The sequence below is a fragment of the Henckelia pumila genome, chromosome 3 (genome assembly GCF_033568475.1).
Source record: "Henckelia pumila isolate YLH828 chromosome 3, ASM3356847v2, whole genome shotgun sequence".
NCBI lineage: Eukaryota > Viridiplantae > Streptophyta > Magnoliopsida > Lamiales > Gesneriaceae > Henckelia > Henckelia pumila.
In genome coordinates, this window is record NC_133122.1 from 188,072,615 (window position 1) to 188,084,141 (window position 11,527).

The 11,527-nt window shown below is 36.5% G+C and overlaps 1 protein-coding gene across 1 annotated transcript; it reads left to right on the forward strand.

The window, feature by feature from the left end:
* Nucleotides 1-9,987: 9,987 nt before the first annotated feature.
* On the forward strand, nt 9,988-11,125 carry LOC140891986 (LOB domain-containing protein 37-like). The gene is made up of 2 exons (XM_073300706.1): nt 9,988-10,317; nt 10,395-11,125. The coding sequence occupies exons 1-2, from the start codon at nt 10,134-10,136 to the stop codon at nt 10,841-10,843; spliced, it is 633 nt and encodes a 210-aa protein (XP_073156807.1). The 5' UTR covers nt 9,988-10,133; the 3' UTR covers nt 10,844-11,125.
* Nucleotides 11,126-11,527: the final 402 nt, after the last annotated feature.

The window sequence follows — 11,527 nt, forward strand, 5'->3', positions numbered from 1 at the left end:
TTGGAGGCATGATGTATTTTGAATGTTTGATGTAATTTTGATTTTTACAGAAGTTGTGTGCCCAAGAATTCAAAATTTTTCATGTGTAAGGGCTGGAATTGAAGTGAGTTTGAAGCAATTTAATGATTTGCATTGGTCTTGATTGATTATTCATGAGTTTGACGCATTTTGGTGCATGATCATGTGATTTTCGAAATGTGGAGTTAGAGTGTGGTTGAGGGCTGCCTAAGTGTTTGTGTAAAGTCCTAATACATGTCTATAGGTTTGTTTGGTGGTTTACAAGGAGTTAAAGGCAAGGGAAAAGGGCTTGGAATGGTTTCCTCCAAGTAGAAGGGTTGTAAGGTGTGATCTCCATGGGCAGGGCAGTCTGGTTTCGGGGCAGGGGAGGAACTGAACGAGGTCTGGGCGTGGTTAGGGCTGGTCCTAGGTCTAGTTTATGATGTTGTGGTCGCGTCGGTATAAAATGGGCTCGTTTCGGTTAAGTATTCAATGAGTTATGGGTCTTTGAAGTTGAGGTGTCGGTGCAGAATTTTTGGAAGAAATAAGGGGCTGTCCAAAGTTGAGTTGTTTATGCATTGCTTGAGCTGTCAAATGAGGATACAATCTGGTCCTATTGGTTGTTGGTAGTGTGTGGAGAGTGTCAGTTTGAGCGAGGTCGAATTCGGTTAAGGTAAGAATGAGATATGGGCTTTTGGGTGCGATTGCTCGGGTTATGCCTTGGTTGTGAGCAATAGAGTTAAGTATGAGTCTTAGCACCTAGGGGCAGCCACTCTCCCACCCTATGTTCACAATTTTTGAGTTGAGTTTCATTCTCTAAAGTTTCATATTCGTGTGCGTGAGACTCATCTTCGATCCGAGTAAAGGTTTACAAAGGAAGTCTTTTCCATACATGCATACCTAGTATTTTTGAGTCGAGTCAAAGAAGTAAAAGAAAAATATTTTTCGAAGGAAGTGAATTGATTGTGACGAGAGGGGCAATGTTAGGTCGGGGGATGACTCGGCTTACTTGCCAAATCAGAGGTTTTGGGAGGGGCCATGAGACATCTTGTTTTCCCCTACCCATAGAAGGGCAATGTGGGGCCGAGAGAAATTTCGGTGTCCTTGCCAAGAAGGGCAATGTGGGGCTGGGAGAAATTTCGGTGCCCTTCCATAAAGGGGCAACGTCAGTCGGGAGAAATCTCGGCGTCTTGCCGGCATAGTGCACTGCAGCCATTGATCGATCAAAACAGAGGGTCACAATTCAAGGATCTAAGTTCTCAGTTTCAGTTTAAATATCAGTTGACTCATCTTATTGCATTCAGTTTTCAGTCATGCTTGAGTTTCAGTTAAGTTAAGAAAGTTCAAGAGTTGCATAGTGTGAGTTGGCGTGTGTTCATCATTTACATGTTATCTCATTCTCTTGTAGCATGCACATTTTTACAACTTAAGTTTCAAGTATATTATGTACAGTATTTTGAGTATTACTACAGTTATTTTAAACCCTTGTTATTACACTGTTTATATTTCTGAGTCATTAGACTCACTATGCTTGTTTGTTTGCCAGGTGAGGAGGAGTTCTTAAGGACCGAGGGGCAGGATCCTCGGGGTTGAGGCCGCCGGCGGTGCAAGGCCCTATGACCGTCGCTACTTTTAAGTTCCGCATAAGACTGATAAGTGTATTTTATACACTTAATTTAGTTATGATTTTAATTGTTAAATATTTGTTTCGAGCAGATTTATGTGGGTATTTTAGTGTTTTTGTGCTTGCAGATACTTATTGGATTTTATTTGGAAAAGAGAGGAAAAGAAGAAATTGATAAAGAAATTAAAAGGTAGAAATTGAAGAAGAAAAATGAGGAATTAAAAGAAAGGAAGAAAGAAAAGGAAGATAAGAAACGTACAGATAGTAGAGAGAATGAATAGTGATGGGCTTTTCAAATGGGCCTAAGGATATCGTTAAAAGAAGCGCTAAAGAGGATGAGAGAAGAGCTATCGCGCTTCAAGAGAAAGAAATCCAGAAGCTTATGCGCGCCCGCGTGAGTCCTGGAGCGGGCGCTCGTCGCGAAATCTGAAATTGGGAATTTTTTATCGGAAAGGAAATTTTAATATTTTATGGGCTTTTTGATGGGCTTTTTGAGGACGATATAAAAAAGAGATTTCTGAGTGCAATTACAGGAGGGAGCCATCACAACACACAATTACATCAGAGATTTGATCGTGAACTTTTGGGAAGGACTTGTTGGAGCTTTAATTGAAGAACGAAGACGGAGTTCGATAGACCGGACACGGCGTCGACGACGGATTTGTTTCTTATCTTTTATTTTATTCTGAATATGTTTGAATTTTTGAACATGTTTTATTTTATTCAAAATTTTATTATCAACTATTTAGAGTCTAGAGGTCGGATGGAACCTGGTGTAGACACTTTCATGAATTCTTGATTTTATTGGATTGAGTTTCTTCTAGATTAATTGTTTTTTCTAGAATTGATTGTCTTTTCAATTATCTGATCAATAATTGATTTGTTATAATTAGAAAATACACTGTTAATTATTTATATTGCTCGGGAGAGAGTATAATTTTAACAGAGCTTTACAGAGAACATTGTTTTGAATTGATCACTGCAAGTAGATTCTTAATAGGGATATTGGAATTGAATTGTAGTTGACATATTTTATTCGGCACTCGGGAGAGGAAATAATACACTTAAGTGTTCGTGGCTATTAATTCCTTGAAATTCATGAAGATTAATTAATTAGGATTGATTGTTGTTGAAACCAGGTGAAATCTATACCTCTAGACCATTTTTCTCTGATTGATATATATTTGAAAGTTGTGTGCATACTTTTAAAATCATCTGATTATTTTATTATTCTGCAAAATTCTCAAAGTTTGATTTTCTAGATAAAGTTTGGACTATTTTAATTACAAACACTAAATATTTTCATTTTACTCCATGTGGGATCGATATCTGATTTAATCACTATATTAAAACTTGACACTCGTACGCTTGCGAGGAATTTTTCACAACAAGTTTTTGGCGCCGTTGCCGGGGAGTAAATTTTGATTATTTTTTAGTCTTGTTACCAATTAGTCTAGATTTTAATTTAGAGTTTTTATTTATTTTGTTTTTTTAAAAAAAATTTCTAATTTATTTCTTTTGTTTTCATTGCAGTTTTAGTGAATATATTTGGCGTCTGAGAGCGAAGGAAAAAATTAACTAACACCGGTGAAAGTCGGGCTGATTACTCTAAACCAAGTGCTTTTTGGGAGGCAACCCAAAATTTTTGTTTTATTATTTTTTTTATTTCTTTTCTATTTTTATTTTTAATTTTTGCTTTATTTTTATTCTTGTTCATTAGTTAATTTATGATTTTGAAATTATTATTGGGAATTTTGGAGGCTTGATTTTACAAAAATATTAAATTTTTTCAGGATTTTAGTCTTCTGGGCAGTGGTTTATGCGCGCTCGCCCAAGATTTGAGGGCGCCCGCTCAAGATTGGGAGTTGAAAATAGAGGCTCGTGCGCGCTCGCTCGTCACCTATCCCGCGCACGCTCTTCCTCTACGCATTGCTACTAGCTATTTGGCGCATCTTAAAGCGCTATCGCGCATCACTTTCAAGCGCCAACAACCAATTCCATTAGCGCTTAATCAAACGCAATCGCGCTACCAGCTCCACCATCAGCGCATCATCCAGCGCTAATTACCCCTCCATCTTGAGCTATCGCGCTCTAGTCCTCCTCATTTGCGCTAGACATGGCGCAATCGCGCTTCCCACCTCTCATTCTGCGCTTCCCCTCATGCACCAACAACCTTCAACAGCTCACCATACTCGAGCCTCCAGCTGCTACTCCTCCGAGCTGCAACACCACCATGCGCTAACCTGACTCATTAGCGCTGAACCAAGAGCAATCGCGCCTCACATCTTGCGCGAACCAACCTCATCTGCACAGGTCCATTTTCAAGCGTGCAATCCAGCTAAACTTCCATGCGCATCCCAGCTACTCTCCTCGAGCAAACAACATCCCTTTCAGCACCTAAGGATGAGCAAACGTGCAGGACTCCAGCTAGAAACATAAGCGCAAACGAGAACACCTTACCTGCACTTCTCATGCTCCTAAACAACATCTTCTAGCAGCTTTTCCACTTCAATGCCGCATCGAGTTCTAGAGCCATATCTCTTATGCGCACTCTCTCTTTTCATCCTTATACATTAAGCGTAGTATTGTCTTGCATGCTTCGGGTTTCATTTTCATCTTGACTTAATTGTGTGCATGTATTATGTTCAGGTTAATTTGGATGTTCATGTTGGGCGTCGTCAACTTCCTTCGATGGTCGGCCGTTGTTAATGTTGTTAATGTTGAAGGTTGATGATGCAAATTCTTTCCATGGAGATGATGATGATGACGCCGAGTCCTGATGCTCGGTGTCGAAGGTATGAGTCTCTTGTTTGTTCTTTTTGTTTTTAATCATTAAGGACAATGATTATATTAAGTTTGGGGGGTGAATCAATGTTTGATTTAGTTGTTTGGTTGATAGTTGAGTAGTTGAATTTTATTTTGTGCTTTATAGATAAAATTTTTGTTGAGTTTAGTTGTTGTTGTTAGTTGAGTTGAATTGAGTCGAGAAAGAAATGGATGCATGGCTGAAAAATTTTTGTTTTGTGCTATAACTGAAATCCATGATTGTCCACCTATCTGAAAAATATTTTTGAGAAAATGGAACCAATTGAATGAATAATTTCTTATATACTCTGTGATTAATACTTAAATCTGAGTTTTGAAACATACAGACATAGATATGATTGAGGCATTGTTTGAATTTTTTGGCCTAATTTTCATTGAAATAATTTATCTTTAGTTGCCTATTTGAGCCTACACTTACATTGAGGTACAGAAAAATCTAAAATTTTGTTGAAAATCATCGTTTACTGCTGATGATTATCTTTTCTGCACTGCTTGATATTTGTATGAATTAATTGTGGATTGAGACTTGTCTAGAACTAGTTCGGACACTCTTCGAGGCGAAATACGGGCAAAAATTGAGATTAAGAATGATTTAGGCGATTTTTCTGAAATTGTTTGAGCCTTTCAAGCTACCCTGAATTGCATGTATCCCTAGTACCTTATTTGAGCTTTATTGAAAATCGAATGGCATACGTGTAAACGTGTGATAAACCCCCATTCGTCATTATTTCAAGGTCCTACATTGACTACCTGAATAGCCTAAACACTATTTCCTACCTTTAAGGGAGTAATTTGAATGCTAAAATGTTATATGCTCCAAATTTTATTTGTGAAAATGGAATGATGTGGTGGATGAATTGAAAAGATGAAAAGAGGTAGTAGAAAAGAAAAAAATGAAAGTTGAAAATGTGGTTGAAAAGTTGTGAAAAAAGTTGTTGGTATAAAAAGAGAAAAGATGAAAAGTTGAAAAAATCAATGAAGTGAAGAAATAAGTGTGAAATTGTGAATGAAAAATGAGTTGGAATTAGAGTTTATGCATTAAATTACTCCTTATTTAGAATTCTTATCCTTCATTTGTAGCCATGAGCCAGACCTTACATTATAAGCCGATTAAGTCCTATTGACCGAGTCTCAGTTGCCCAATATACTAGTGGAGAAGAGTTGCGAGAATTTAGCCTATGGACGGTTGATTGATACTTTTAATGATTATGAATTTTGATCGAAACACGCACATACTATTATTCTTTGCATTTACCTAATTGTGAGTGCTTTTGATTAATATCCTAAATTTGATCCTATGATACCTGAAAAGTCCTCATGATCTATGAATGTGTGAATTGAACTTGGATAAGGGTGTTTTGAACGTAAGTTACGGAGATTGTAAGTTTATGAGGTTATTTTGTTATGATTGAAACTTTCAAGTGTTAGTTGGGTTGGATGAGATTGGATTTGATATTTTTGAAATTATTGTTGATGCCATTGCTCCATAATATTTCTTGACTATTCTTGTTGGTTTTTGAGAGAATGCGTTTTTGAAGTTATTTGTTTTGAATAGTTTTGATCGGGACTAGCAAAAGTCTAAGTTTGAGGGTATTTGATAAGTGTATTTTATACACTTAATTTAGTTATGATTTTAATTGTTAAATATTTGTTTCGAGCAGATTTATGTGGGTATTTTAGTGTTTTTGTGCTTGTAGATACTTATTGGATTTTATTTGGAAAAGAGAGGAAAAGAAGAAATTGAGAAAGAAATTAAAAGGTAGAAATTGAAGAAGAAAAATGAGGAATTAAAAGAAAAGAAGAAAGAAAAGGAAGAGAAGAAACGTACAGATAGAAGAGAGAATGAATAGTGATGGGCTTTTCAAATAGGCCTAAGGATAGCGTTAAAAGAAGCGCTAAAGAGGATGAGAGAAGAGCTATCGCGCTTCAAGAGAAAGAAATCCAGAAGCTTATGCGCGCCCGCGTGAGTCCTGGAGCGGGCGCTCGTCGCGAAATCTGAAATTCGCGGGCGCTCGTCGCGAAATCTGAAATTGGGAATTTTTTATCGAAAAGGAAATTTTAATATTTTATGGGCTTTTTGATGGGCTTTTTGAGGACGATATAAAAAAAAGTTTTCTGAGTGCAATTACAGGAGGGAGCCGTCACAACACACAATTACATCAGAGATTTGATCGTGAACTTTTGGGAAGGACTTGTTGGAGCTTTAATTGAAGAACGAAGACGGAGTTCGATAGACCGAACATGGCGTCGACGACGGATTTGTTTCTTATCTTTTATTTTATTCTGAATATGTTTGGATTTTTGAACATGTTTTATTTTATTCAGAATTTTATTATGAACTAAATTTTTAGAGTCTAGAGGTCGGATGAAACCTGGTGTAGACACTTTCATGAATTCTTGATTTTATTGGATTGAGTTTCTTCTAGATTAATTGTTTTTTCTAGAATTGATTGTCTTTTCAATTATCTGATCAATAATTGATTTGTTATATTTATTTGAAATCTGGCACTCGGGAGAGGAGATTTTGAATAGGACCATTAGAAAATACACTGTTAATTATTTATATTGCTCGGGAGAGTATATAATTTTAACAGAGCTTTATAGAAAACATTGTTTTGAATTGATCACTGCAAGTAGATTCTTAATAGGGATATTGGAATTGAATTGTAGTTGACATATTTTATTCGGCACTCGGGAGAGGGAATAATACACTTAAGTGTTCTTGGCTATTAATTCCTTGAAATTCATGAAGATTAATTAATTAGGATTGATTGTTTTTGAAACCAGGTGAAATCTATACCTCTAGACCATTTTTCTCTGATTGATATATATTTGAAAGTTGTGTGCGTACTTTTAAAATCATCTGATTATTTTATTATTCTGCAAAATTCTCAAAGTTTGATTTTCTAGATAAAGTTTAGACTATTTTAATTACAAGCACTAAATATTTTTATTTTACTCCCTGTGGGATCGATATCTGATTTAATCACTATATTAAAACTTGACACTCGTACGCTTGCAAGGAATTTTTCACAACAAAGACTATGATTGTAGTAAAGAATTTTAGTTTGAGTACTTTTAGTTTATCCAGGATGTGTTCTACCTGTGCTTAAATTTTAGTCTTTCAAATTGTTATTGCTATTATTGCAACCGTGTGGGGTTTCCTTTTTCCTTTCGTGATTTATGATTATCGCAGTTAGGATTTTACCAGTCGTTTATTTCATTTTGTTAGAATTGTTGTGTGATAGGGTGGCTTTGTTTACTTTCAAACAAGTCATGACAAAATTTTTATAAATTCGTATTTTATTTATTATTTAAATTTAAATTTAGAGGTTAGGGTCGTTTCATCCTTAATTCATGACACTTTTAAAGTCAGCATTGATATTTTATTGTGATATTACAAAATGTCACGAAGGCTAAGACGGCGTTAAAATAGAGAACATTTATTGTAACTGTGACCAAAACATCAATGTCACTAAATGTTCCATATAAGAACATTTATGAGTGTCACTAAAGGCAATTATTCTTGTAGTGCTTTGGTTAAAAGTTACAAAAGTTTAAGTAAAACTTAGCATCCACAAACACTCCAAAGCACTTCTGCTTAGCTACAATCTAGAAAGTTCTTTTTAGAAGCTCTTGTAAACACTTCCTAATTAATGTTGGGAGTACTGCCGATTGATAATTAACCCAAACCAGTAGTTGGATGATTGAAAATTTTGTCCTGATAGCCAATTAAAACAAGGAAAAAGAGTAAAATTATAGAGGAAAGATATTAAAATTTAAGAAGCATATATAGAGTTTGATTCAAAATCATTCCAAGTGGATGAGATACATAAAATATATATATAAAAATATTAAGAAAAACGGAAAAGCATAAAATCTTCTATTAATCCTTGTAGCAGACATATTTGCATAGAGAACGTAGTACATGATGCAGCCAAAAATTAATATTACCCGATTGAAAAAAATCTGGATAATTTGTGAAGATCTGGGTGACCAGATTAATACTTGAACAAATCCAGAGAAAGAACTTCGTGAGCTGTTACCTGCATCACAAACAAAATGAGTGGCGCTGAGGATTGCCCGGCGAAGACACTCTGACATTCAAGTTAGTATTTGCCCAATAAAAATTCTAGAGAATTAGAGCATGTGACTATAAAGAACGTACCTTAAGAGTGAGAGAACTTGAGCTATTTATAGATAGTCGGAGAGTTTCATGGACTTGAGCCTCTTATGGCCTTTTAGAAATTTATGGGCCTTGATAAAGTGTCCAAATAAATAACTAAATAATATGAGACCCAAATAGATTGAGTCACTGGGCTTGAGCCCGAGAGAGAGTCAAATTGGGTAATAACCCATCATAAGCCCCCATTCTCGGGCATGAATTGTTGAGTAGAGATGGTCGAGAGTAGAATTTTTCGGAGTAGTCTGTCAGTATACATATAGCAGGAATTTGATTACAAGAGATAGTAAAATTGGATCGTAACCCATCATACACCTCCCACTCTCAGGCGTGTCGCGTGCTTTGGGATAAATTTTATTTGATCGAAATTTCTATTATGGTGATGCGGCTGATCTAGGAGTGTCAAAATTCAACCCAACCCGTCAACCCGACACGAGTCGACCCAAAAAATATCAGGTTAGAGTTGGGGGTTTTTGGGTTTGGGTCAAATCGGGTTGACCCGAAAGCTAACCCGAAAAAATTAATCGGGTTCGGGTTGGGTTTGGGTCAACCAGGGTTGACCCGAAATGACCCGAAACTTTTAATTATTATTATTTTTATATAAAATTAAGATAGATTTACTACATTTTTATACGTCGTATGTTGAAAAAAATTTATTGTATATTGATATAATAGATTTTTGTCATTTAATTTTTATTTTGTAAAATTTTTATTTTTAAAATAATTTTTTATTTTTTGTAATAAGTATACTTTAATTTTTTTACAACTAAAATTTCAAATTTAAATTATATATAAGCTTAGATTTTGTTATTATGTGATTAAATTAAATATTAATATTATTATTGTGTGTTTTGAAATTTTATTTAATTATTTTTTAAAAAAATAAAAAAATAAAATCGGGTTGGTTCGGGTTGATCGGGTTAGGCGTGTTTGAGTTGACGAATTTTTTGAATTATTTTTGTCAACCCGATCCAAACCCACCCAAATTGACACCCCTAGGCTCATCTCATCTCGCAAATGGAAACGTGGGACCCCTTCGCAACTAGCATAGAATAGGGACTTGTATATATATAAAAGAAAAAAGAAAAAAGAAAAAAAAGGTGTTGGGGTTATCAAGAATCCGAGCTTAGTAGAGAATCCAACGGCTGAGGGAGTCCAATCCGCGGAAACACGGAGCCGCTATCGCCCAATACTTTGGAATCTAACCCAACCACGCAAGACATCACCCGCACCAACTCTACTAAACCTAACCCTAGTTAACTAAACTAAACTAAACTTGAACCCCACTCGAGCTTCCTCTTCTTCCATTCTCCACTTCCTTCTTCTTCTCTTTATATATCCACCTTTCTTTCTTTCTTCTTTTCAAACCCAAATCTCTTTCTTTCTCTCTCTGCTTCTTCGTCATCTGGGTAGCACTGATCACAGATCTTCATGTTATGTATTAATTAATCCAAAGAATTATAATATAAATTCATTTTTAGCTGCGTGCAGAGAGAAGAGATCATGAGTTGCAATGGATGCCGTGTTCTTCGGAAGGGATGCAGCGAAACGTGTATTTTGAGGCACTGTTTACAGTGGATCCAAACCCCCGAATCTCAAGGCCACGCCACCGTTTTTGTAGCCAAGTTCTTCGGCCGCGCCGGCCTCATGTCCTTCATCTCCGCCGTCCCAGAAAATCAGAGACCTGGTGATTATTATTATTATTTCTTTCGAATTAATTTAGAATCCCCTGGACCATATTTCTAAATTGAAAAACTTTTGCAGCCCTCTTCCAGTCTCTTCTGTTTGAAGCTGCCGGAAGAACTGTGAACCCTGTAAACGGGGCGGTGGGGCTTCTATGGACCGGGAACTGGCACGTTTGCCAGACGGCGGTTGAGACCGTTCTCCGTGGTGGCGCCTTGAACCCCATCACGGAGTTCCTCGGCGGCGGTGCGTCCGACTGCACGAACATGTTCAGTCTCCGAGATCCATGCCTGACTTCACCATCCAAGTTGCAGAAGCGCCGCCGTATCCCGGAGGAGCCGGCCAGGATCATGCGGTTATCTGATCTTGATCTCAGTTTGACACCGGGTTTCCAGGGAAAAAAGACGAGCCTTTTACCCGGGCCGCGCCGCCTCGGGAGCCCATCGATGAATTCCGAAGAATCTATGACCACAACTTGTGGAGATCATCAAACTAATAACGAAATAAAAATTCTAAACTTGTTCAATTAATTTAGGTAACAACAAAGGATGGCTAAAACTTTTGTTATCAGCTTCAACCTTTTTTTTTTTTTCTTGTATTAATGGTGAGATTTTAACCGGGAATTTTATTCCGGCGAGGTACGATAACTCACGGCGGCGCAAGATTTCCCACTTTTCCATCCTAGTAATTATTGTTATGTTGTCTTAGTAAGGAAAAGAAGGGGAAAATGAAAGTTTTGCCTGTGATTACTTTCTTCCTCATGATTAATGTAATTTCTTGAATGGTGTCTAATGACTGTTGGACTTGAATTATTGGCAGGCATACTTTTTAGAGCATTCTGCGCCTTTTCCATTGGTTCACTGCTATTTCTTGATTTATATGCATGTCTTTCTTTTACATGATAGCGATATTTTACTTACTAATGTTTCTTGATTTATGCTTCTTGCACATGGGGGAGTGATAAATGATAATATTTGGTGTGACCTACCGCAAATATTATGTCTTTAACACATTTCATTATTAAACCTCTTTTTTTTTCATTTTGAATTTTTCATTGAGAAATATGTTTATGGCGTACCAGTGTCGAGTTTGTTTTATTGCTACATCATTGCTAGAACAAGGTTTGCAATGAATCGGTTAATTTGAATGGACTCATTATGCACGATGAGTCAGTCAAATAATGAGTGATTTGCATCCATTTTACTTTGTGGGAT